This window comes from Knufia obscura (assembly GCF_036327395.1).
Source record: "Knufia obscura strain CCFEE 5817 isolate CBS 148926 chromosome Unknown scaffold_21, whole genome shotgun sequence".
Lineage (NCBI taxonomy): Eukaryota > Fungi > Ascomycota > Eurotiomycetes > Chaetothyriales > Trichomeriaceae > Knufia > Knufia obscura.
The window spans coordinates 204,705-230,072 of NW_027042707.1; the positions used below are offsets into that span (position 1 = coordinate 204,705).

Sequence of the window (25,368 nt, forward strand, 5' to 3'; positions counted from 1 at the left end):
AGTCGTTCAAGTCGTCTTCTAAGTGGATGGCGCGATTGGCCTGTCAGTCTCACAGATACTGGTTAAGTCGCTTCGTAACTTTGGCGCGTAAATGAATGAGCAGTCGCGTTGAAATGTCGTCGGTAGCCTCGGCGATGATGAGCGTGACGTGGTGAGGTAGATCAGTCTCAACGTGGTGCACCGAGCGCTCGAAGTGAAAAGCCTTCGTGACCAAATGACGTGAGATCGCAGTGCTGTTTCAAGAAGCGCGACGACTCTCGGATGTCGAAGAAGAGGTTTTCCACTCTGGCAGAACATGCGACAGCGGACCAATGCACGGACTGTGCTCCCTATGCTATCATAGTTTTGGGGGAGCCGCTGATCATCTTCTAGGCTTTTGGCTTGAGCACCGGTTTATTTTAGGTTGCATTACGCCACCCGAAGCTACTGTAGCTCTTCCGCTCCTGAATCTTGATAAGAACACCTGACCACCCATGCACAGATCTGGTGGCAACTACTTGCTTGTGTACGAATGCTTCATACCTGAGAGTAGTAGGAGTCAAGCTTCCAATTCTACGCGATGCTGCAGCCACGTTTGCGACTGAGGACGAAGCTCGGATGAAGCAAGATGACATCAATGATCGTCGCCGCCAAGAAATCATGCTGCAATATTTGCCATGGGTCACCCTGACATACAGATCCCGTACCTACCTAATGCAAGGACCGACTACTGCAGAAGTACGTGATGCTGGAGCATTACCATCTGGGGATATCAAAACATGCCAATGCCACTATTATACCATCGCCCTCCGTTCCACCATCCCAACCATCTACCACCCTCGGGGAACTGGTACCAGGGAAACCAGCAATCAGCTGAACCGAAACCTAATCCTCGGAAGATGCTGATAGGGACAGGCTCAAAAAGCCATATCTGACAGCGTGCAAAGTCGTCGGAAAGATAAGGTCCAGTATACCACAGGAAGACGAAAACAAACAGGAAGTTGCCTGCCTGTCTTGCTATTTTTGGGAATTCACCTATCTTGTTAAGCCGTCTCGCAACTTCTGTCTGGACCATGATACCGACTGCCTGGCTGATGAAGAAGATGAAAGGATGCCACGGCCTGCCAGGGATGATAGAGAATGTGGTACTGCTTGCTGCAGCGTGAATACTCGCGGTCAGACCGAAGGCCACGAAGAGCTGGATTGCACGGCCTAGCTGACTTCGAGGACTAATGTTCAGTCGTTGGGTCAACAATTTCGCTGGCTCGGATATGCCGTAGCGGAACATTTGATGCCACCATGTTGACCACATGCCCGCCAAACCTTTGTTGCAAAGAGTCATAAACATATTGCCCCACTGCGGAGGGTACATCCAGACTTCAAGAAGAGGGCTTTTGGTAATGGCATACAGCTTGTCGTCGAGCAGATATGGGAGGATTGTGCCGAAAAAGAGTGGATTGAGCGAGAAGATGAGGGTGAGGGCTGTTACCACTGCTGCCATGCTGATGCCCAGTCTGCAGAACTTCGTAGCGTAGGGAACGACTTGGTTCAGTCTCGCTAGCCATGGCCATGGTGTAGGTGCATCTATCGCAGTGAGACCAAGCCAGTAGGAATCCGTCATCATGAGGGTCTTCAGAAAGTCAGTCAAGACATAGTAGCACAGAAAGTTGCGTATAGATGATCGCTGCAACCTTTGGAGGGCACCTTCGTTCAACCGTTGTGCTTCAGCTGATAACCTTGGTGGGTGACCTTCTGGAGGTGGGACAACGTAGGTCTTGATCGGGACACGAGTATTCCAATTGATGCCTCGAAAGGTAGTCATCAGGTCCGCCGACCAGTCCAACAGATGGAAGAACTCCCTGGGTTGCTCTTGCCACACCAATTCATAGGCCTGCAGTCCATGAGCCGTGCCTGTCACCGCTTCGTCTTCTTTGCTGGCTTCCCGCAAGTCCGGCAAAGCTCGCTTCCTAACAAGACCATTCTGCGACTGGGATTCCGGGCCATTGGCGGAAGGCGCAGAGGCTCGTCGCTCCTTCTTCGTCCTTCTAACCTCTATTCTTCTGAAGTCCTTTCCAGGGTCATGCAATATGAGCAATATCACGGTCATGATCAGTCCCCAGAACCCGGCTAGGCCGATTCCGTAACCCGCTGTCAAGCCCACAGTCCTCACGTACGGCCATCTGATCAGCAAATACCAAAGCGATGACAATGTCAGGGTGTATCGACTAATTCTGCCGAGCAGGGATGGAAGGCGTGGAGCGACAGTGACGCCAAGGATCAGGAATACTACTGGCAAAGTATCCCAAGGGTAGATGAAAGGTGTGTAGATGCCATCTGCGAGCGCCCGGTTGAACAGGTCCTGCCTGTCCTGCAACACACGCCTGTAAAGTGAGTCTCGAGTGTTCATGACACACGCGGTTGCTTGGTGGGAAGCGTAGGAGAGAACAGAAGAACACTTAGCATTATTCTGAGCAAGCACGAAAAAAGTTGGATGGCACCATTCAAGTCGTGACGTGAGGCTTCAAGAGTGGGCATATCTGCCAACCAAGTGCACACCAGCTAGAAAAGATAGAATCATTTTAATATGCTCATTGACTATGTAGACCGTCCTATCTGGAGACGAAAGGAAGCCTGTAAAGTCAGAAAGGAGTGAAGGTTGCCCTAAGTACATCAAAGGAGATTTGGTCAGATTGGCGCTTGCGCATCTTGACTACCCAAACATCACTAGAGTACGGACGACTTTCGACCTTACATACTACCTGATATTTTATCCTTTTGACAATGCTTCGCGCAGGAGACAGCGCTGTGTGGCGTGGTATCTACAATTCTGACCGTAGTTTCATGCTGGCTAATACTGCAGCTACTAATCAACTCTGTGACCGCCATCTTCTTCCCTACGACCATCAGACATGGCTTCACCTGCGCTGAGCCTCGAGGATGCCCAAATCTCTGGTTTGCCCGAATCAGGTTTCTATGTGCCAGAATTCCTCTCACCAGAGGAAGAGCAATATATTCTGCAAGAGATTTCGAAGCTACCAAGCACACGATGGACAATTCTCAGTCACCGGCGACTGCTATCCCTACCTTCGCAACTGACAGGCGCAGCTCGTGATACCCTCATCGCCGCTCCAATGCCTCCATTTCTGAGCAAGGTCGTGCTCGATAGACTAGCACAAACGAGACTCTTCAAAGATTCACCCCACGGCGCACCAAATCACTGCCTTGTCAACGAGTACCAGCCTGGACAGGGCATTATGCCTCATGTCGATGGTCCAGCATACTACCCTATCACCGCAACAGTTAGCCTCGCTAGCCATACAGTCCTCGACATCTACAAGAAGAATGATCAAGGCGAAAGAGAAGCTACACCAACGTGGCACATTCTGCAAGAGCCGAGAAGCTTACTGATCACAACTGGCGATATGTACAAGGATACCTTACACGGCATATCTGAGGATGATGAAGACAAAGATCTCGGTCCTGAGACGATAGTCAATTGGAATAAGTTGGGAGATAAAACACCCTACGAGGGTGGGACTGCGAAGCGGCAGAATCGCCTCAGCTTGACCTATAGAGATGTGCTCAAGGTTGCAAAGCTTGGTGGTGCCATGAAGTTCATGAACAAGAGATGAACGAGCCAAGTCAATCATAACCCCCGGAGAAAAGACTCTCTAGACACGTTCCTGGTAGCAGATGAGACAGGAGAGATGGCAAGAGATGCGCAAGCAGACGGAACGAAGTTGGTCTCCCTCGATCCAGCAAGACGGACGCTCAGAAGGTCGAATCATCACGTCGTCTGGGTCAGCCGCCGAGCGGCACTCGAATGAACTCGAGGCGGATATCATGGACGAGTCTATGCTTGAGGGGTACGTCCGCCTGCTTCCGAAGCACAGGAAGCGGCCTCAGCATGTAGCACTCTGCGCAAGTAGGACGCCGTTTGCGTGGTCGAGTCACCTGTCGCGGGCATTCGAATCTGGCATGTTACCATAGAAGCATTGCAGTCTTGGGCTTCGAGTCTCGACATGCACATCGGGTGGGCTCTGAGCATCAGAGCCTCAAGTATCCTTTTGCGCATGGCAGAGCCGTTTGGGTCGCTCATTAACGAACTGCTGTGGGCAGGAGCTGAACAGAGCGTCTCCAAACCGTAAGCACGTGCGAAGCTGAATCCGCTTCGAACTCTGATAAGCTCATCAAAACGTCATCCCACATCTACCCCAGACGCGGAGTACATCGCGTGAACCATATCAACGACTTATTGATAAAGAGGAATCCCTTTACTTCCATCCCGAGCTCATCACGTCAAACACCTCTGCTGTAACACTTCTAGATCTGTGTGATACAGTCGCTCTCAGACTTGGTAGTTGAACCCCCTGCTCGTCAGCTTGGACCTCCTTCCAGAGCTCTGACGAATTTTGATCCTCTTCATCAGACGATTCAACATCATCATGGGCAAGAAACGAGTCCTCGTTGGCTACGGTGTCGATATCGATGCCATTGCAGGTTGGCTTGGCTCGTACAAAGGCGAAGACTCAAACAGCGACATCAGTCGAGGTTACTTCGCTGGAACTATTGGTGTGGAACGACTTCTGAAAATGTTTGACAAGTACGACATGAAGGCAACCTGGTTCATTCCAGGTCACAGTCTCGAAACATTTCCGGAGCAATGTGCCATCATCAGAGATAAGGGCCATGAAATTGGTCTGCACGGGTACAGCCACGAAAACCCTGTCGACATGAGTATGGAGCAGCAAAGAGATATTCTTGACTACACGTACAAGATGCTCACCAAGTTCTGTAATGGGAAGCCCCCTAGGGGAACGGTAAGTTCATTCCCGACAATGGCCTGCGGATGATCCGCGCTAAACATGTTGTGCAGGTTGCCCCATGGTGGGAAGTCTCCAAAGAAGCAACGGAGCTATACCTCTCCTATGGCATTGAGTACGATCATAGCATGTCTCACCATGACTGCCAGCCTTATTACCTCCGGACAGGTGACCAATGGACGAAAATCGACTACACTCAACCCGCAAAGACTTGGATGAAGCCCTTACAACCAGGTCAAAACACGGGTATGGTCGAGATCCCAGCAAACTGGTATCTTGACGACCTTCCACCGATGATGTTCATCAAGAAAGCGCCTAACTCCCATGGATGGGTCGATGTCAGATCTGTCGAACAGCTATGGAAAGACCACTTCGATTATTTCTACAGGGAGCATGACGAGTTTATCTTTCCGATGACGATACACCCAGACGTTAGTGGGCACCCTCATGTTTTGCTTATGCATGAGCGGCTGATCGAGTATATTAACACCCACGAGGGCGTAGAGTGGGTGACTATGGTGGAGATGGTGGATGACTTCAAGAAGAGAGAGAAGCCCGCAGAGGGCGCTATGCTGCCAGCAAAACCGGAGGATGTAGCAAAACAATTGGATATCAGCTAGTGGCTCAATCACCAGAATACACTGGAACTGTACCATGCCGTCGCTTGTCGTTGATGGTGGTACCACATCAATCGCAAGCTACGAATGCGTAGTGAAGACACGTTTGGTACGCGAAAACATAGATACGACAAACTTACTGACGTAGTGTTTTGTATCATTGGCGTGACCGCGTGAAGTTCAGACATCGAGGCTGATGGTACACGGATCATAGGGTCACCTGATCGGGCAAGATACAGACAAATGAGGGCTTAGGAGGCAAAGCCTTGGTGCTAGGCCCAGTTGTTCCTCTTCTGAATCCAATCTATTTGTCCGCTTCAATGTTGCGCCAACACTGATCAAGTCTTACTCGGACCTCAGAGCCTTGAAACCTGGGATTGTCTGGCATGATATTGTCGAGCTTGATATTGTCGGGCTTCGGCTTCTTCAAGCCCTGGCCTGGTTGATCGCAGCTGGCAGGCTTTGTGAGTGCTACAACAAAGAAGGCCTTTCCTACATCTCTTCGGTCACACGGCCCATGGTTGCAAACAGAGTATCGACGATTTGCTAACAAAGAGCTGCAGTCCTTATGCTTGGGTCAGACACCATGCATAACAGCACCTCTCATCCAACGGTTCTTCGAAACCACTCAACTACATCGCACCTCTCTCCTCTGTCCGTATAGGTAAGTCCGTCAATTCATACTAAGCCACTGACTGAATACTTACGAACGAGCTTTTACAGACATTGTCCCAACGTTTCATACTCTACAGGCCACTCCGGCACAGCACTGAAACAGCCTCACACCATGCATCTCTTCATGCTCGCGGCTCCGCTGTTCCTAACATCCGCCTTGGGAACAGGGACCTTCGGGGATGCCGGCGCTGTCGTATGCACACCAATCACGCCAGAGGAGAAAATTGGGGCTGCAGAGTTTATACAGGGCGACTGTCACCGCATGTGTATTTGCGCGAGCAAGAAGATCAAGTGCTATGGTCTTACTCCTGAAGGAAATAAAGATGGGCAGCCTTTGAGTAATTCGACGGAGGCGTGCGCAGACACAGCACGTGGAAACTGTGTTTGTAAAATTCCATGATTGGGCAGGACCATGATTAGACATGAGTCGAATTTTTTAGAGCTGGGTGTGCAGGACGGCTTGAGCAAAAAGGTGTCGTACCAAGCGGGGTCAATGGTATGATATGATATGGTAGCCCTGTACTCTAGATTTCGAAGCAAGGGTGATTCCGAACTCATTTCGATAGCTGACAGAAAGAAGCGCCTCACATATAATGATAATATTATTATCGTCGAACGCTCTTTTGAGCCAAATTCTCACGAAGCTGAAGTGAAGTCCATAGCTTGGTGGTCACTAGCACCTTGTCCCACGATATCTTGATGAGATGGATGCCTTTGATTCCATGCCGGCATCCCGCCATCATGATCATACAAATTGTTAAGAGCTACAACAATACTTTGAACTAGTTCGCTACGTCGAGTGCAACCAGACCACTGTAACGAGTTCATGTCTCCTCATTCTTCCTGATCCGGCTAGCCTCCGCCCACTCCCCTGTTCCTTCCCTCTCCTCTTCATCTTCTCGTTTCAGCGGCACACTTATCCGAGCATTGATGCAAGAATTTGATCATAGGCAGAATTGTTTCCAACAAGTACAGCATGTTTCGGTAACATCATATCTGATGGATCTGCTTGTTCTAACCTGAAGACATGCTCAGTTCTAGGATAACTGACATAAAGTCGACGGCACCCACATGATCCATACAACTCGCCACTAACATCACCGAATCTAGCGCCACCATGTCTTCACATGCAAGACACTTCAAAAACGATAGCCTAAACGACCTTCCCAAACCAGACTACCACACCGAACTCCTTTCCTCCCTAGAGAGAATAAACACCTACAACCCCCCAGTCCACACCTGCAGCACCGGCTGGTCCTTCTCAGGCCTCTACAAAGGCCCAACATCAATCGGCTTCCTCTTCCACCGTCTATCCCAACTCTATCCAGATCTAACATTCAAATCGCAGTCCCTCCTCGAATGGGCAGAGGCCTACCTAAAGCTCAGCGAAGTCCACGTCACACGAAAAGCAGACGTCGACCCAGACCACTGCGGAATCGCAAACGAGACGCTGTCATACCTCGCCGTGAACAGTGTGATCAGCAACGATGCCAGCCTAGCACAGAAGCTCTGCGCATATGAGAGCACGATGAATGACAAGGGTGGCTCGAACGAATGGCTCTACGGACGGGCGGGGTATCTCTACCTTCTCCGTCTTTGCCGGACACACTTCAACAAGCAGCAGCAGGCTAGTGTGACTAAGTCACTCGAACAGACCATCGAACGGACAGTCAACCGGATCATGTCGACGCCCCTCCCGTGGACATGGCATGGAAAGCAATACATGGGCGCCGCGCACGGGTACTTCGGCATCGTCGCGCAGCTGGTCCTCTCGCTCCCCGATTCTGCTCAGAAGCTGGAATCGCTAGTGTCAGATCTGCTAGACACACAATTCGAAAGCGGTAACTTTCCATCTTCAATCGAGGGGTTCCTGGGCAAGAACGCAATGACGGGCAGCGATAAGCTCGTCCAATTCTGCCACGGTGCGCCGGGGTTCGTCACGAGTCTTGAGCCTGTGAAGATGTATTTCTCGTCCGAGATCCAATCACGTATCACCAGAGCCCTCGAAAGCGCAAAAGACGATATCTGCAAGAGAGGTCTCCTGACTAAATCCCCCTGTCTCTGCCACGGCATAGCGGGGAATGCACCGTGTTTCACGGACTCGAAGGATGATCGGTTTGAGAAGTTCTTGGTGGCGATGAGCACGGAGCAGATTGAGGCTAATGCTAGGGGAGGTAGAGGCGGACTTGAGAAGGGGTGGATGGAGGATGCGGGGCAGAGTGATGGGTTCGCTGGGTTGTGGACTGGGGAGGCGGGGCGGGCTTGGGTTTGGGCTGTGGCGGACAGGAAGGATGAGAGGAGGTTGCTTGGGTTTAATGACGTTTGAACGCGAAATCCATGCTTGGGACTCGAAGCGGAATAAGTTCACTGCTACTGTGCTGAGCATGAGCATGAGCGTTGTGCACATATAAGACATCACAGCCAGAACCAACTCACGCTCAGTGTGTCGCTGGTATTTGGACTTCGTGAGTAAGCAGAGCTTCCTACGATCGCCCCACTCGCTCGACCTCATACCTAGACAGCATCACCCTCATCAGCCCAATCGGCCCCTCTGCATTTTACCCAAGCATCTCCTGTCGCCGCTGCGGCTGAGACATGCTAATGTAGTCAGGGCTGGATGGGGCCATGGTTAGTGACAGGGAAGACGTACTGTGACCCGTTGTGAGATGATGTGCGACAGTTGCAGCAGAAGAAGAACGCAAAGCTGGCCGAGTTCGTGACAATTTGCTAGTACTGACGAGCAGAAAAAGATAGAAGTAGATCAAACATCAAACATCTTTCCCCACTGCTTCGCAACACCAGTGCCTTTGATATCAACACCAACTTTCCGTAGTAAACCCCATACCACAGCGCTCACACTATCCAACACAACCACATCTCGATCTTGGTACTTGCTCTCCAACCCCGACGCAAGATGCGCAGCACTTAAATTCGTGCAGTACACCATCGCAACCTTGAGCTCCTCCCTCGCGCCTAACACCCCATCACACATCCCACCCACCTGCTCACCACTCACCTCCCCAATCTCAATATTATCCGTAATCCCCAACCACCGATCCCCCGCCGCAATGCTTATCCCCACACCCCCAAACGTCCCCCTAATCGCCTCATTCATCTCAGATACATACGGCGTCACCAACCCCACCCCCGGATCCCCCAACCGATGTAATATCTCAACCAGCGCCAACGTCGATGTGCTCGCAGGAATGTGAAATTCAGACTCAATAGCCTCGCACAGCTCGATATCGCTCTCCAACCCCAGCCAACCAGCCGATGTCCCGCCCCAACTTATCGCGTCGACGCGTGCATCGGCGAGGAGGGAAGCGGCGGAGAGCATGGTGCGTAGATCGAATTGTGATGAGGCGGAGCGGGAGAGGGAGATTTGGGTTACGCGGATGCGGGAGAAGTGCGGTGTTATTTGTGGGTGGGTGTGGGGGAGGTGGGTGTTTATTGTGTGGAGGAGGGAGGTGATTTGGGGTTCGAGGGTTGTGTTTGAGGAGGGGAGGAGGATGCCGAGGCGGATGGGATGGGGTGGTGGTGTCATAGTGGGAGTGCTTTAGGGGGGTGGAGGTAGGTCTGTAGGTTTGGTTAGCGAGTGAGGGTTGACTGTTTGTATGTATTTGGCTGACTTACTTAGCGATGTCTTGAGGAGTGAGATGATTCGGACATACGCGCCAGTGGCTTTGAGCTGCTTTCTATGCTGTTATATTGTGTTTGTTCTTGCATTTCTGTATGCTGTCATTCCACGATTGCTCGATAGATATTTCGGTGACCTTGCGCAGTTCGACCGTTTATTTTGTGCTTCTGATGTTGTAGCTGAGCACCTCATACCGTCACCAGCTCACTCATCATCCACAAAACGGTTCGCGATCCTCCCGAAGAATGGCAGCTCGTAGTGTTCCAGCGTGTCAACGTCGGTATATGCATGTCGTGCCAGGAATATGATCAGAAGTAGATCCAGTATAAACAGCATCCAGCTCAGCGCCTTCGACCAAGAGAGAATTAGGTGCAGTACGAACACCGCGGCAAATGTGAGTGACCCCTGCCAGGCGTGGAAGCGTACGTAGTCCGACTTGCGTTCCAGTAGAAGTAATATTACGCCGCCTACAGGAGGGAGAAGCAGGTATGCTAGCATGGCTTCGTAGTCCAGGCGCATGGGAAGACTTGTCTGGAAAGCCTCCAGATTGCGCTCGCGGCCGCCCTGCTCGTAGTCTGGGGTCTCATTGTAGTTGTTGTTCGCGAAGCTATCTGGTTCTGGGAGGGGTTGCGACGCGACTTCGCTTATGTTGCGTGAGATCTGGGACGGTCGTTGAGGAGGTGATCGGGTTCGCGAGTAGTCGACTGAGGTACGAGGGCTGTTGATTGGCGGTGACCGGGCGCGTTCGCTGGAGATAGTCAATTTGTTGCTCGCATGAACTCGAGGAGCTACTTACATTTCAGGCGCATCCTGGTATGGTGCGAAGTTGTTGGACATTGTGCATATACCGTCGCAAGAGTGTTAAAGATTCTATGGCTGTGAGACTGCTGCAGTTCAGGACAGTGGTTGTAGATGTGCCAAATTGTCGGGATCGGAAGGCGCACTACGATCGAGTAGATGTATCCTTTGACTGTCTCAAGTCCTCGGTTTATCAGGCCGATCAAACGATCGAAAGCCTGAGCGCTGGAAGGACAATAGGATGAGTTGTTTTACGCGACTTGCAATCGCCAAACTGAGGACGATCGCCTATGCAGATTATTAGCCTGAAAGGGAGGTGCGATGCCAGGAAACATGCTATTACACAATACAATCTACTTGCAACAGAGTATCGTGTTGGCTTTCAGGTACGGGACATGCTGACAGTCCGAGAGCTGCGAACCAGATCTGTTGAGTCGGGAAAGGGTCATCATGATGATGGTAACTTTTGCATTCTATGTCTTACCACGTGAGCCTCGAGCACGTCCTATACTGCTGCCAGTGGTCCCTCTCCTGGATGTGGTGGAAGGTGCTCTCAGCATGCTGGTATTGCCAGAGCTAGGTGCAGGCGTGGAAGCAGACGATGTGCTTGCACCTCTCGACACACCGCGACCGCGCCCCCGGGCAGGTGTCTTGGTTGGACGAACTGCAGCTTCTACGCGCCGCTTTTCATCGTCTTCTGCCTTCCGCGCAGCTGCAGCCTTCCTTTCCTGCTCCTCTGTTTCTCGTCTCTCAGCAGCGTATTGCTTCGCCTGCGCCTCTTCCTCGATATCAGCAATATCCTGACTTGCACCTTGCCATGATGGGTCAAGGATCAGTCTCTGATTGTGCTCTGTCTGTGATAGTATGCGAGTCCATGTGTTTAGCAATTGCGACGCAGCACTAACTGTACCATTGACCGTCTACAAGCGTCAGCTCAGGCACTCCAAACCCCTCCTTCCACTCACCTTCATGTTTGCTTTTGCCTTCTCTAGACTCTGCAGTACACCTTCTATGGCTTCATTAACTTTCTTCACGCTTGCCAGTTCCTGCCGTAGAGCTTCTTCACGAGACTTTTCAGCCTCTGACGCTGACTTTGAGCCAGATGTGCCATGATTGGGACCTCTGCTTTGTGGTCTGCTTTTCACTCTGGAAGGAGACTGTTCATCCTCTAGCCGAAACGGGTCCTCATTGGAAGCCATGGTCTCCTGTATCGACGATGCAGCGATTGCACAGACCTCTGGAGCGCCAGCAACGTGATATCCAGGGTCCAAGGACCAAAAGTTGCTGTTTACCAAGTGATGCAATTTTGGCACTTAACGCGCTTGCCGGGCGACGCGTCGAAGCAGCAGCGTTTAGCGTCACGGCGTCAAGCTAATCTCGCTAGCCGATAATTGGCTGTGGGATGCCAGCCACCGCCCTTGCATCGAGACCTGAGCCCAACCTCATACTTTCTTCCCATCGTCATCTAGGGTACCCAGTGCTTGTCATTCTCCATGCGCTGTTGCTCTCAACTCCTATGTCTCCTTCCTGCCGTATATGCTAGATTCGCATTTTGATCCACGCGCATATTGTAATCGACCCCTTTGCAATAATCCGACTCTCTGGCGCGCATAAGTGAACGAACGGCAGTGCAGCGACCGGCACATCTAAAGTGAATACCACAAACGAACCACTTCGAACAACTCCGGGCGACATCTTGTTTGCTTCGAACCCTTCCGAGCTGCCAATATGGCGTCGACACCTCCAGCTCAGATACGAGCTGAAGCTCAGACCCCGCCGACACCGCTACATGGAAGCGCTTATCACTCGAAATCTTCACCTTCACGATACAACACGCGGTCGAACACGAAGAAGACCCCTGAATCTCCACAATCATCTTTCACATCGCCGCAGTCATCGCGCACTCCACGATCACCAGAACAGGATCCCTTTCACTCAGCATCGCAAGTCACTCCCAAACGCAAATCGACTCGTCGCGTGCAAGTGATATCCCCAACCTCCCCAGATTCCGACACACCTGCTCGAAACATTCACCAACACAACCCAGCCTACCTTTCTGCAACCACAATTCTATCAGAAGGCATGTTACCAACACCCGACAAAACTCCTCAAAAGAAACATATTCCAAAAGCCACAATGGCTGCAAGAGCACTCTTCCAAGACCAACCGAACGCAATGCATCAAAGTCCGCGAAAGACCCAGAAGAAGCGACACAATGGTTTCTCACTTGAATCTTTCTCTGCAGCTACTTCTTCTCAAGATCCAGTTCAAATTCACGTTGATTCGAGAGATCAGGTGCCTGAAGTCGACACAAGCGCAGAAAATCCTTTCAACGCTGTACCCCCAACAGAATCTAAGAAGCGAGCTGCACCTTCCAGGCAGAAGATGACAAGCGCAACCAAGCGACGCAAGGTTAGTGCTGAGGAGGACGAGAAGAGACCACTTGATCCACAAGTCGAAGAAGCAATTGAGAGAGACGAAGGCATGGTCTACGTATTGTAAGTTCACACCAATGATCAAAAACCCGTGCGCTCAAACTAACAATCTCACAGTCGAGGCAAGAAAGTTTACCGCCGCTTCGATGATGCAGGTGAGGAAGAAGAAGTGATCGATCCCGAAGAACTTGGTCTTCTCGAGCGAGAAGTCAACGGTCGTGACCTCGTCAGGCCACTCAAGACACTCACCAGAAAATCCATTAAACCGCGAAGACTCTTCCAGGATGAGCCTAGCGCCCAGCGAGTGCCACAACAGGCGAGCCAGAGCGATGAGGAGGCCGAGACAGAGATCGATGATAATCATCCAGCAGAAAACGACGAACAGGAGCTGCCAAGCCCATCGAGAGCTACGAGATCACGAACCAGGGATGTGAGTAATAGCGCAGGAAGCAAGAAACGCAGTCCATTCGACGCATGGCCAAGACTGAAGTCCGGTGCTAGATCGAGTGGTTCTGTGCCAGCCAGCAAGGGTAGGAAGCGAACTGCTGCTGAGGCGTTGGAAGTCTGAATTTAGCGATCATGGGGTTGGAGCTACATGGCGCACCGTATATGCTTTTGTCATAGATACCCAAAGGGACGGACGAGGAAGGCCAGAAAATTGGGGTCTTTGGAAAGCAAGAGCAGGATATTACTGTGTTGAACTGTCAGTACGTCAACCAGAGCTCATGATACACCAAGCGGGTTATTTTGCGACCTGCGATTGATGGTCTTTTGTCTTTCAGCGAAAGTACTTGTGTACTCCTATGCACCCACGTGCTCCAAATAAGTAATCATTATTGCTGACCACATCACATTTTTCTATTCCTGCCTGCTTTGTTCTCCGACTCCCAGCATTCGTCTGCGGCCAACGAATTAACTGACTACAGCACGAACCGCAGACGGGATAGCCAAAGCAGGAGTAGCATCAGTGCTTGCTATCAACACCCGCCCTGGCACTCGCTCGCGCCAATACTGCAAGCAAGACAGAAAGCTACCTAGCAACTCGAGGCGTCCTACTCCATCCGTGCCTTCATTCATCCCAGGTCTAAACGAGGCAGTCACAACCAGCATCACCGGTCATGCCTACCACAGCATTTACACCTTGGACACAAGAGCAGGCACAATCATCAGGTGGCACCTTCCTTACGCTTTAACTGTAGATCGCTCCTTCCCAGACCACCCATCGCGCCTGCCTCAGACCAACATGTTAAAGGAGGAAAGCACGGCCCCGTTCGCCCCTACCTTGGGCAGCCGAGCAGTCGCTCGCCTTCACGACCGACGTCATGCCGCAGGCGATGCCACCGGTCGAGGAAAGTATGACCGGGCGCTTCTGGATGGGAAGGTACAGTAAGGTTGGTTGAGGAAGGTACGACTGTCAGCAGAGGAAGGCACGAGCGTGAGTAAAGGAAGGAACGATTGTCAACTGGGGAAGGCGCGACCGTGAAGCAAGGAAGGCGCGACCCATTACCCACTGCTCGTGGAAGGCGCGACCAACCTGTCCTCTTGAACAAGGAAGGCACTACTATGAATTTGCTGAAGCAAGGAAGGGGCCGCCAGTCAATGTGACAGGAGGCATCACTGTTGGCGGCGATTACAGGCGGTCCTATGAGCAGGAGGTCGGGGCCGTGATGTGCGTCCTTCTGATCTCTTGACGGTCGTTCGACGCTAGCACTGTGTATCCGCATCTGAAAGTCTAAACATGATCAATCGGGTAGTGGTCGTTAACACGAGCCCGGTGGCGGAATGGAGAAGGACGCTACTTGAGAAACCGTGCTACCATTAAATGCTGTAATTTTAAGTATTTGCCACATTTTCATGCAGCCAAGGCGGTGCATTCCAGCCAGTAAAGACGGCCTAAGGTATAATCCATTTAATATGGGGAACGGGGCACGGATTAATCACTGATTAGGCTAGATTTATGCTTAGGAACTTTATTTATTTAATATTTAGTATGCTAGCCTCTAGCGTTAACGTATGCTTATATCCGAGTAGGTATAGACGTAGCTAAATTATAAAGGTGTTCTATCTTAATATTATCCTAAGCTACCTAAATAATAGCCTTGTTTTCCTCGTTATTAGTAGTATACTTTAGGAAGTTATTAGTAATCTAGTTTTTTATTATTACCTAGAGATTCTTAATTAGGTTAAGATTAGGTAAATATACCGGCTACTTAAGTATACGAACGCCCCCGGAGTAAAGGAATTCGAAGATAGTTGCGACTCGATAGGCGGCTATATGGTCTTATATAAGGTAAAGTTCTAACTAGCGATTAATAAGGTTAACGACTTAGGGATAAATATACTCTTAGTATAACTACTAATTAACGGTTCCGTGTTCCTATCGGTTCTAAAAGAATACCGAACCTTTTATATCACCGTAGAATAACCCCTAAAATATCTATAACCTCTTTTTTTAGTAGCGAGGGACGATATAGTCGTTATAGTAAACCTCGTTATCCTCTCTTTATACGTATAAACTACCGTAGAAGCCTAAGGATACCTAGGTCTCGTCTAACTAAATAACCTTTATCTAATCCTCTATTATCTAGTAAAGGTATTTAAGGGTAAAGAGGTACTATACTAAGGCCTTATCGTTATTAAGTTTTAGCTTTTTCTTAGCCTAACGCTATTTTAGGCCTACTCTACGTAGATAAGAGCGAATAGCGTTAACGCCGATAAACTCGTTTAAAAAGAGGATTAAGGTAATAAGAGTAGTAGGTATACGTTAAGTAACTCGATCTTTTTTAATAAAATTAACTACGTATTCGGCTGCGCCGCTACGTAAAAGAGGTAGCGAACCGGCTTTATAATACTATAGTGTGATTTAGTACTCTTTTCCTTCTTTATTAACGGTATACTATACTACTACCTTTAAGTAACGAAGCTCGTAGCCTATTTCTTTAAAGGTTATCGATATATACTCGTATATTATACGGATTTTAAGGCGGTTGTTCCTAGTTAATCTCGGGTTATATTTTCGCTTTTTCTTTACCTTAGGAGGACTCGGCGTTCGTAAAGGAAGAGGAGGGGTATTAGTAATACGTATAGTATCTTATACTAATATCTTATTAGATATTTTAGTAGTTAAGTGGTATAAAGGTTAGAGGGTTATATCGAGGTAAAGGCTGCGATATAATGGAAATTATATTAAGCTATGCCTAATTAGGCTTAGTCTAAGGCATTCAGGCATTAGGCTAAGCCTAATGGGGCATAACTCCGACCTCCGACATGTGCAATGTCTGGGTGGTAAATACTTAAAATTACAGCATCTAATGGTAAACATGCCAGTAGGGTGGAGGACATTGATCATATGAATATACCCATGCGCTTAACTAGCATCCCAATCATTCACGGATTACGAGATGACGCCAGCTTCCCCTTGAAACCCAGGCTCCCTACATGCCCTTTTGCCACAGTATTGAGTGTGGCGCACACATGAAAACTTATTGGCCCCATTGATTCCGCGTTTAATCAGCCTGGTCATTCGAAGCTACTGGCATCGTAATTGCTCCATGTAAACAATGTGGCTGCTCCGTCCCATGCTGGTCCTGCTTGAGTTGCATAATGCTCAAGCGATAATGTCTCGTGCTCGACCTCGTTCTGCTGAAAGGTAGACATTCTTTGGGGTATAACCGGTTGGTTGTTGGCGTTCGAGAAAGTCTTCAGTGCCTTCGAGGGGGTTGAACATGCACCTTTATCTTCGTCCAGGCTGAGAGCCTGTGAAATGGAGCCGAATGCAAGTCCGCGAACCTGGTAGCCGCTATCGAGTTCTGGATGAATAATTGGGGTGCTTTCGCTGAGCAAAGCACTTGATTTCCGACTCTGGTTCATAACGTTATACGTATCATCGGGTGTGACCGGTGTTGAAGGATCGCGCGACGGTCCGGCGGAGGTACTGTCAGATGTGAATGTTGAAACCGAGTTGACACGCGATGGAGCCTGAGACGGCGGGGTGGACTGTCCGAGCGTTTGCATCTGGGACATATCCACACAGAATTGTTTGCATAGCCAGTCGAAATCCAGAAATCGCCAATAGCTTGATGAGGCCGATGGGTGCTGGAAAGATGTTAAGGTTGGGTCAACTAGCAGGTCGGAGATACCCGGGGTCTGCAGAAAGATCTCGAGAACAATTAGATACGATTGTAGTCGTGGATTGTCGTCCGTTAGCGCCTGTTGCAGTAACATCGCCCTTGACATCTCGTAGAGCTCTCGGGATGTATTTGCAATGCTTGTACTTCGCGAATTTACAAACATGCAGTGAACAAGGGCAGTGTTGAAGATGATGTATCCGGGGGTAAGTTGGCAACTTGGGATTTGATCTGTTTGTTGGAATCCTGCCAGACACCGCGTGAGTACTTCCGCTTGCTGCTGGCATTCTGCCAGGCTTCGAACAAGAAAGGCTTGTGACTGTGACGAGTCGACGAAGTTGATCTCTTTTCGTACGAAGAATGGGTGGTTGATGAACATCTGGATCAGACGATAGAGTACTCGAGCATAAAGATACTGCACATTGTGGTGCCTCTCGTTGGACGCATCCTTTGGACTGTCTAGGGAGTGGTTGTTCGAACTAGATATGTCCATGTCTAGGACATCGGCGAGCTGCTTCGCTCTTGTGGTCAGTAGGGCATAAGTGCTTTCACCATTTGATGAAAAACGAGGGCTGCAGGCATGCCCTCCATGACACAGTATTACCAAGGGCCCTATGACTGAGGCAGCGAAGACCATTGTCGCATAGCTGCTTGCGAGCGTGATCGGACGAGCTTTGACAGTCATGAGATCTGGCATACCGTTGTACTGAGTTTTACGGAATGTGTCCTCGTCTTCCGGTAGCCTCAACAAGCATTCCTCGTCACTCAAGGCGAAAGAGCTGTCAAAGGACAGAGCTGCGATCTTGTCCATCACATATAGCGCCCACACAACCAACCTCTGCTCCTCCTGCAGATTGGCAGATACTGCTACGCTGGGTTCTGTTGTGAACCGGAGGTTTTGTGCTAGCGATATCGCTAGTCTCAGTTTGAGGTTTGCGGATTTATACGAGCCAGCTGTGAAGGTCAGCAGAGCACGAATAACAGTAAACATTCACGAACCTCTGTAGTCCAGTAGCGCCAGAAGCCCGACAGTCTGTACACCCGCAAGCGTGGCGCTTTCTTCTTTGGGCAGCACTTCTGATAAAACAAGCGTCCAAGACTGGTTGGCTATGACCCTAGCGGCTTCGAGTTGCCTACCCTCGAACCACGGATCATACGATAGCCGTGCAGTGGTAGCAACGATAGCTAGAATGAGGTATACAGGAAATTCCCCTCCTTCGAAGCGCTGCCGGAAGCTATCCTCATGCAAAAAGGTATAAGGGCGATTGTGACAAAAAGCGAAATACGAATCGATGGCGGACCGAACGATGTGCTCTGGTGCTGGACCCTCGAACTTAGAGCTGTGACTGCGTCAGCATGCTAGCCGCCAGTATGAAGGTCTATGCTTGTACCTAGGAGAGGCTGGAGCTGACGTGAACGATTCTTGACGCTTTTGCTGCGCATCTGAGGTTGGCCGGCACGTGCCATCATCTTGAACTGGGCTCATCGATGTGTCTACAGAGCAGGAGGGTTCGGTGGGAGACGTGAAAGGTGCGCTACTGGCTGTCAGCTGCATGAATGTGCCAATATTGACGATACTGGCTCAAGGTTTGCGTTCGTAAGGACGCTTAGTTTCGACTCCAGTTGCGCAACACGGTCGGCGAGCTTCGACTGTTCGAGCATTAGCATCATGGCACACATCATGCACAAAACCTACTGCTCTTGCTTGACCACTGACCGCTCTTGTATGCTCTGGGCGAGTAGAGACATCGTCGTAGTCGCAGTTCTGCTTCAGTCTGTCGCAGAAAGAACAAACTGGACGTTCACCAGGACAGCGAGCCTTCTTGCGCCTCGTTTCAATGTGAGCAACGTCCTCCAACGACATCGGCGAGCGTACCTGCAGTTCTTGCAGGCTTGTTTTGGTCTTTTTCGGGTAATGACGTGCTTTTCCATGCTGCCGACATGGATCTAGCCAAGGCCTCCAGCGCAGGGTAGTATCTGTACTATAGCCCTAGACAAGATCATGCTTTGATACAGATATTTGGCGCGATCGACAGCATAGTCTCGGATTGTGAAGCGATCGAGAAGAGAGAAAAGAGTGCTGGCAGCGCAAGAGGAGATACCGATCCCTACCCTTCCTTCGATAGTCAGGCTCGTGTGGATCAGCGGCCGAGGTGAGTGAGGCTCCAAGCGGCTTTAGGAAGTGTGCAACTATCGTTTCGAGTCATTGCACCACATTTCGAGATTAATGATCAGTTAAAGAAGGCTTATCCTAAGACGGGAGGATGAGTAAGTCGGCCCACAAGCATTCTCAGCGCCATCATCAAAGGATGTCCAATCCTGTAGCAGGATCGCGTAGTCGTTGTGCTTGCGTAAGCATGATGGCTCCATGGGTATCATAGTCAGCTGCATAGCTCTGAGGGGCGCTGGTGAAGTTCGTTGCTCTTGAAGGTAGAATAAGATAGCATACTCATTATTCAACATCCCGGTCGAAGGAAGGTCGACCTGGCACCAGCACCATTGAAGTCGTTACTTTGGAATGGTAGGGTGGGAAAGAGCAACGACTGTCTCAAGACTGAGAAGTGATGATCCAAAAACACGTTTCAGGTCAAGCAGAGCAAAGGGAGCTCTTAGGCGAGCTTGGCGCCTGGAATTTCTGTTCTAGGCAACACGCTTTAGCGTGATCTGGCCATATTAGGCATGGTGCTGGGTGTCGTGACCTGCAAGATGCTGTTTGTATTCTGTACTTCAGTTCAGTACGAAACCAAGCTTCGGCAAGGAATACCAAGCCAGGCTACACAGTCATGAGAGTCTTTGACGATGGTCCTGTGATGCGAATATAGGCAGCACAGTAGATCCTACAAGCGCTGTGGCCGCAGAGTTCTCGGTCGTCACGGTAGCAGGCGCATGAGTGTCAACCTGGCGACCATCACTGCGAGGGCTGGCGCAACACATGCGGTGTGTCAACAGCCTCTTGTCAGCTTTACCTTCCGAAACCCTCACCGTCATGCGCGGCATCTAGTGCAACACTCAAGACTCATCTCCTGCCGACAGATGTCGAGATCGATCATGTCTCAAGCAGGTCCAAAAGGTGCCCAAGGAACGTCGTGTTCGTGTGCTATTAAACTGATCCTAGACTTCGATGGCACTCTGACTATGAAGGACACGATGCATGTTCTAGCAGAAGCTGGCTATGCGCGGCAAAGAAAACTGCAACGAGATCCTCAACCCCGACCCTGGGCTGAGATAGTTGATGCTTATATGTCAGACTTCAAAGGTCATACCGATGCCTACTCGCCAAAAGCTACCGACAGAACCAAGTACGACCAGGAAACAACCTGGCTCAATAGTCTCAAACCAGTCGAGAATGCGTCCATCGAGCGAGCAATTGAAGCCGGTATTTTCGATCGAATGAGCACAGCGGACATGACCGTGGCCGCGAATGAGGCGCTAGACAGTGGTCAAGTACGACTCAGAAGAGGCTGGACTGAGCTACTCGGATTTACCAAGCAACATAACAATCAGCTTCCACTTACGAACCCTGACCGACTCATACAGGTAATTAGTGTCAACTGGAGCGCTTGCTTCGTGAGGCAGATCTTACGTGGTTCAGTGCAGCGCGCATCCGAGGTTGAAGGACGTGCAAGTCCGCGATGGTCAGGAGAAGTTCCGGTTTACGCTAACGAACTACCAAGTCTTGTTGAAGATCGTGCTCAAACCGCGCAAGGTACCACGTCGGGTCCAATGCAGCATGCGCAGGGGGCCATTAGGACGAGTGGGGATAAGGTCAGAGTGTTCAAACATCTTCGTGATCAAGCAGATTGTGGTGTTGACATCCTGTTCATCTACGTTGGGGACTCGACTACCGATCTTGAGTGTCTCCTTACCAGTGATGTTGGGATATGCATACACGATGACCCAATGAGCAGCAGCCAGATGGAATTGGCAGCTACATGTGAGCGACTGGGCGTTGAGTTGCTGCACATCCGGGATCGCAAGGTTTTCACTCCCGCTAGCGGTCGTCGCTTGCTATGGGCTAGAGACTTCCGTGAGATCACGGACTGGCTCAAAGGCCATCGCCAGTCGCTGAACAGTTTGTGTTCAGCAGCTCGGTAGATTTTGTGGATATGTCACGGGACCTCGCGTCCATCAAGCCTGAAACGCTAAACAGAACGCGTGTTGGATGATGTCAGACACTGACGTCGCGTCTCGAGCTCCTTGCCGAGATGTGAGCTGTCTCCTGAGGTCAGTTCCTGACCGTCTTGGGCTTGGACGTTGTGAGGTACCTCTACAGCATCTAGACCGCAATATCGAGGATTGAAGTAGAGTCTTCCATTCGGTTCGCGGCCATGGCTCCAGCCAAACGGCCCTTGCAGGAGTCCGACCCAAACGTCGAAACACGTTCGGCCAAAGCTAGTAAAACGAACAGCAAGAAGCAGGTTCACGGCGGAACGCTGGAGAGCGATGACAAGTCTGACAATCAAGAAACATCAGATAAGGGGGAGGAGAACGAGCATGGTGAGGCAACTCACGACGTGCGCGAATCGTACACGACACCCAATGACCCAAGGGTAAACGATAACATGCTCTCATATATGACTGCAATCTCGGTGCGCTGATACAACTACACCACAAGATTCCAATAGATGAATTGCCGCCCCATGAGTATATTCTCATACTTCGCCCTGGCTCAGATGCTTTTGCCGAGGCTCGTTCAAAAACCAAGCAGCCAGGAAGCGATGAATGGGACAAGTACTGTGAGCTCCAGGACAAGGCCAACGAAGGTGTGCCTGCTTTGGAGCCTGTGTCTGAAATGCCAGAACATAAATGGTCTATGATGCGTGGAGCTTGGATCCAATTCTCCGATGCTCTAAAGGAAGCGGGTTACAGAAATCCGGACGCATTCGGAATGCATATTTTCACTGACTGGGAAGGTTACGGAATGCATGAACTGGTTGAAAACTTCGTAAGTCGTCGCTGTCCAACAACAAATCCGAGCTAACACTATAACGATAGCTAGTCAGATTTCATAAGTTGTTCTTGGTGAAAGAGGAAAACCAGTGTATTCAGGACATGTGGTGCGTTATTACAGGACTCATCTATTTCATGAAGCAGCATCACAGCGGTTTCGAGCTCTTTGGTCACATTGACGATGGAGATCGTGTCTGCCGCTGCCTCGCACTGGTGGGTAACGCTTTCCTGGCCATGCTCAACAGCCTAGACCGAGCAAAGCAATTGAAGGGTCAAGGTTCTGATTTCAAGGATTTGGCCATCGTAATGGCGTTCTATCTATCCTTGACTGAGGAGTACGATGATGACACCTTCAATGATGCGACATTATGGAATGTCAAGATCGTGGAATACGCCAAGAAGAGTGGTATTGACCTGGCCGGATGTGGTGTGTTCGGAACGGATGACCTGGTGTCTGCTCTAGAGGAAAATGTTGAGGACGACGAGAAGGAGCCATGGCCCAAAGAGGGTCCTGATAGGTGGGATTTCAAGAAGGCTGTAAGTGCTGTTCGATGATGGTTGTGTGGCTTTGTGGGTGGCTAACAAGGCTTTGCAGTTCCAGGAGCATCAGAAATTGTTTGCGACGACAGGTGGTAAGCTGGGTGGTAAGCACTATGACATTACACAGATGTCAAGATCGGAGAGGGCAGGGTTTTCTTTCGATGGGAAAGACCCGTTGAAGGAGTTTTCTGACAAAGACATCAAGAGCGGAGTCTTGGTGGTGGACCCGAAGTGATATTTTTCAGCTTGAGCGTTGCGTTCAGGCGGGCTGTAACAACAAGGTATCTAGGGCGTACGTCGGTACAGTATACCTCTAGCCAACAGGTATGGCTTGAAATGTCTGGGCAGATGCCCTCAAGAAGGGCATGGCATCAGTGCTTGTACGGCGAGCATTATAACCGCGCAACGCAGGCCTCAGGCCGTGATTCGGCAGGACGTGTCTCCTTCCTTGTGTCCACAGTGACGTCGACGCGTTGCGCGATCAATCGAGGTAACTCGACCCCAGTCTGGTCCTCTTAGCATCTTACATCCGGATTTTCAAGCACTGCTCTGTTCTCAGAGCATCAAATCTGCAGGGCTGCCCCAAAATCGTGCATTAACCTCAAGTATGCCTCGTTCAAAGCGACCATTGACGGAAGCTGATCCAAATGCTGAACCGCCATCAAAATCAAGCAAGGGAAAGAGCAAGCAGACAGGCCAGCCAACGTCCGATGCGCCTGATGAGGTAGGGGCTGAAGATGTTACTCCAATCGAAGTAGTTGAAGAAAGCACTTCCGCTAGCAACGATAAGGAGAATAAAGTAAGCAGTTGTCATCCATGGAAAACAGCTGGAGGCTGATATCTCACTGCAGATTCCTATGGACAAGGAAGACCCATATGAGTACATTTGTATGAGTCGACCATTTTATGACTACGAAGCAGAGACGAGAAAGGTGAAGATGCTCTGGACGAGGAAGAGCTCGAAGAGCAGCACGAAAAGGAAGTCAAAAGCTCCAAGCATGACCAACCGGCCATGGAGCGTCCAGACCACAAATGGGTGTTGATGCGCAGAAGCTGGATCAAGCTGTGCGACGCTTCGAGGGAGGCATCATACCGCTCGCCAGACAACTTCGGCATGTACATTTACAACGATTTTGAAGGCTATGGCCTACTGGAAATGGTTGAGAACTTCATCGTAGAGTACTCCAAGGAGTTCAAGAAGAAAACACAGAACTTCAAGGACATGTGGATCCCCCTTGTAGCATTCACACATTGGATCAAGATGAATCAGATGGGTCCTTTATTCATGATCGACGACGGCGAGAGATTATCTGCGACCCTGGAGCTAGCGGGTCGTGCTTTCCTGTCCATGTTGAATGCTCTTGATCGGGCTGGACAGTTGAAGCCCGATTCTGACCTCAAGGACCTTGGGCTCATCATGGGCTTGTTTGCGGGAATTGCAAGCGACTTCCAAGACGCATATAACATGGAGGATGAATTGGATTGGGAAGCCCATATCCTCAAATATGCTAAGGATAAGAACATTGATGTTGGCGTCTCCTTCGAGGGCAAGAAATTGGCCAACAAATCTGATGATGGGGACAGCGATGAAGAAGGCTTCAACGAAGACGACACTAACGAGTGGCCGAAAGCAGCGAACGACAGATGGAGCTTCTCAAAGAAGCTCAAGGAGCATAAAGACACGTACGAGCTGTTAGGAGGCACTGAGTACGATATTACAAAGATGTCGAGGGCGCAAAGGGCGGAGCATGCTTTTGACAAGAAGGATCCTCTCGCGGATGTCCCTCTGAAGGACTTGAAGGAAGGAAATCTGATGCTTCAGTCGTCAGGCATGTGAGATCAGTTTGGTGTTTATTTGTAACAACGCATGTTGTGTACAAACAATGTATCATCTTATCTACATCACCTCCTCGACATGCTTTTGGATCGCGATCATGCTACAGACATCCCGGCAGGCGGTTTGCCCAATAGTTGGCCCAGTGCTCGGCATACTTGCTGCAAAGAGTGGGCCAATTATTTAGGAAACCGCCTGCCGGGTAGAACGTGCCTGGTTGTTGCTGGAAAAGGCAGCATAGAAGCTGGAGATAACGCTCGAAGCTCTGCCAGAGCCCTCGCACTTGAGCGCTTTTGACGCCTACCTCACAAAAATCTGCCCCTAGAGAAACTCGGACTTGCGCGACCCTGTCCATTTCCTCACCAGCATATTTATTCTCGCGACAACCTTCTTACATCTAAGCTCAAGGAGAGCATTACGATTACACAGCAATGACCGCACCAAGTATCGCTTGGTTATATTTGTCAGGCGTATCTGCTCCACCTAATGCAGGCATCATCACGATCCCTCGCCTGGCGTTCCCAGCGCAGGACATGACATGGTTGTCGCTGGTATTGAAAGGTATCAAGTCTAAGATGCAGCCTCGTAGCAAGTCTGCGACCGAAGAGAAGAACTGACCTTAGGCCGCCCATTATTGTCATTGCATCAGATTCTAAGGGTACTTCTGGGCTGCCTGACCGGAGATCCAATGCGTTACACGAAGTCTCGACCGGCTCTTCCTAGGTATGACGACGATGCACTTCACGCCATCTCACTATTTATTCGACACACAAGCGAGCACGAGCTCTCGGGATCCAGCATCTGCATGAGATCGACGCGGCTTGCGCTACGTTACTGAAATGCTAGCCTCCAACCAGCGTTTGCTGTTCGGAATTCGTTGGAATAAGGCAGCCATACTCAACCTATATCGTCGGACTGACCTGCAAAATGTCGGGCTCTCACCCTCATCCTCC

General features: G+C 50.2%; 12 protein-coding genes across 12 annotated transcripts; 7 read left to right on the forward strand and 5 right to left on the reverse strand.

Annotated features, from left to right (window-relative positions):
• Window positions 1-751: 751 nt before the first annotated feature.
• PMZ80_010872 (uncharacterized protein) lies at window positions 752-2,386 on the reverse strand (the record flags this gene model as incomplete). Its single annotated transcript, XM_064879260.1, has 1 exon — window positions 752-2,386. The coding sequence occupies one exon, from the start codon at window positions 2,384-2,386 to the stop codon at window positions 752-754; it is 1,635 nt and encodes a 544-aa protein (XP_064725024.1).
• A 502-nt stretch (window positions 2,387-2,888) lies between these two features.
• PMZ80_010873 (uncharacterized protein) lies at window positions 2,889-3,611 on the forward strand (the record flags this gene model as incomplete). Its single annotated transcript, XM_064879261.1, has 1 exon — window positions 2,889-3,611. One exon carries the CDS (start codon window positions 2,889-2,891, stop codon window positions 3,609-3,611), a length of 723 nt encoding a protein of 240 aa, XP_064725025.1.
• An 813-nt stretch (window positions 3,612-4,424) lies between these two features.
• PMZ80_010874 (uncharacterized protein) lies at window positions 4,425-5,422 on the forward strand (the record flags this gene model as incomplete). The annotated part of the gene is made up of 2 exons (XM_064879262.1): window positions 4,425-4,799; window positions 4,856-5,422. 2 exons carry the CDS (start codon window positions 4,425-4,427, stop codon window positions 5,420-5,422), a joined length of 942 nt encoding a protein of 313 aa, XP_064725026.1.
• A 1,789-nt stretch (window positions 5,423-7,211) lies between these two features.
• PMZ80_010875 (uncharacterized protein) lies at window positions 7,212-8,420 on the forward strand (the record flags this gene model as incomplete). The annotated part of the gene is made up of 1 exon (XM_064879263.1): window positions 7,212-8,420. One exon carries the CDS (start codon window positions 7,212-7,214, stop codon window positions 8,418-8,420), a length of 1,209 nt encoding a protein of 402 aa, XP_064725027.1.
• A 435-nt stretch (window positions 8,421-8,855) lies between these two features.
• Window positions 8,856-9,638, reverse strand: PMZ80_010876 (uncharacterized protein; the record flags this gene model as incomplete). Its single annotated transcript, XM_064879264.1, has 1 exon — window positions 8,856-9,638. The coding sequence occupies one exon, from the start codon at window positions 9,636-9,638 to the stop codon at window positions 8,856-8,858; it is 783 nt and encodes a 260-aa protein (XP_064725028.1).
• A 297-nt stretch (window positions 9,639-9,935) lies between these two features.
• Window positions 9,936-10,568, reverse strand: PMZ80_010877 (uncharacterized protein; the record flags this gene model as incomplete). Its single annotated transcript, XM_064879265.1, has 2 exons — window positions 9,936-10,479; window positions 10,528-10,568. The coding sequence occupies 2 exons, from the start codon at window positions 10,566-10,568 to the stop codon at window positions 9,936-9,938; spliced, it is 585 nt and encodes a 194-aa protein (XP_064725029.1).
• A 434-nt stretch (window positions 10,569-11,002) lies between these two features.
• Window positions 11,003-11,728, reverse strand: PMZ80_010878 (uncharacterized protein; the record flags this gene model as incomplete). Its single annotated transcript, XM_064879266.1, has 2 exons — window positions 11,003-11,449; window positions 11,495-11,728. The coding sequence occupies 2 exons, from the start codon at window positions 11,726-11,728 to the stop codon at window positions 11,003-11,005; spliced, it is 681 nt and encodes a 226-aa protein (XP_064725030.1).
• A 529-nt stretch (window positions 11,729-12,257) lies between these two features.
• Window positions 12,258-13,532, forward strand: PMZ80_010879 (uncharacterized protein; the record flags this gene model as incomplete). The annotated part of the gene is made up of 2 exons (XM_064879267.1): window positions 12,258-13,027; window positions 13,082-13,532. 2 exons carry the CDS (start codon window positions 12,258-12,260, stop codon window positions 13,530-13,532), a joined length of 1,221 nt encoding a protein of 406 aa, XP_064725031.1.
• A 2,951-nt stretch (window positions 13,533-16,483) lies between these two features.
• PMZ80_010880 (uncharacterized protein) lies at window positions 16,484-18,840 on the reverse strand (the record flags this gene model as incomplete). Its single annotated transcript, XM_064879268.1, has 5 exons — window positions 16,484-18,045; window positions 18,091-18,431; window positions 18,483-18,626; window positions 18,674-18,741; window positions 18,802-18,840. The coding sequence occupies 5 exons, from the start codon at window positions 18,838-18,840 to the stop codon at window positions 16,484-16,486; spliced, it is 2,154 nt and encodes a 717-aa protein (XP_064725032.1).
• Window positions 18,841-20,139: 1,299 nt separating this feature from the next.
• On the forward strand, window positions 20,140-21,186 carry PMZ80_010881 (uncharacterized protein; the record flags this gene model as incomplete). The annotated part of the gene is made up of 1 exon (XM_064879269.1): window positions 20,140-21,186. One exon carries the CDS (start codon window positions 20,140-20,142, stop codon window positions 21,184-21,186), a length of 1,047 nt encoding a protein of 348 aa, XP_064725033.1.
• A 233-nt stretch (window positions 21,187-21,419) lies between these two features.
• Window positions 21,420-22,816, forward strand: PMZ80_010882 (uncharacterized protein; the record flags this gene model as incomplete). The annotated part of the gene is made up of 4 exons (XM_064879270.1): window positions 21,420-21,641; window positions 21,707-22,036; window positions 22,087-22,578; window positions 22,637-22,816. The coding sequence occupies 4 exons, from the start codon at window positions 21,420-21,422 to the stop codon at window positions 22,814-22,816; spliced, it is 1,224 nt and encodes a 407-aa protein (XP_064725034.1).
• Window positions 22,817-23,188: 372 nt separating this feature from the next.
• PMZ80_010883 (uncharacterized protein) lies at window positions 23,189-24,418 on the forward strand (the record flags this gene model as incomplete). The annotated part of the gene is made up of 3 exons (XM_064879271.1): window positions 23,189-23,380; window positions 23,433-23,461; window positions 23,503-24,418. The coding sequence occupies 3 exons, from the start codon at window positions 23,189-23,191 to the stop codon at window positions 24,416-24,418; spliced, it is 1,137 nt and encodes a 378-aa protein (XP_064725035.1).
• Window positions 24,419-25,368: the final 950 nt, after the last annotated feature.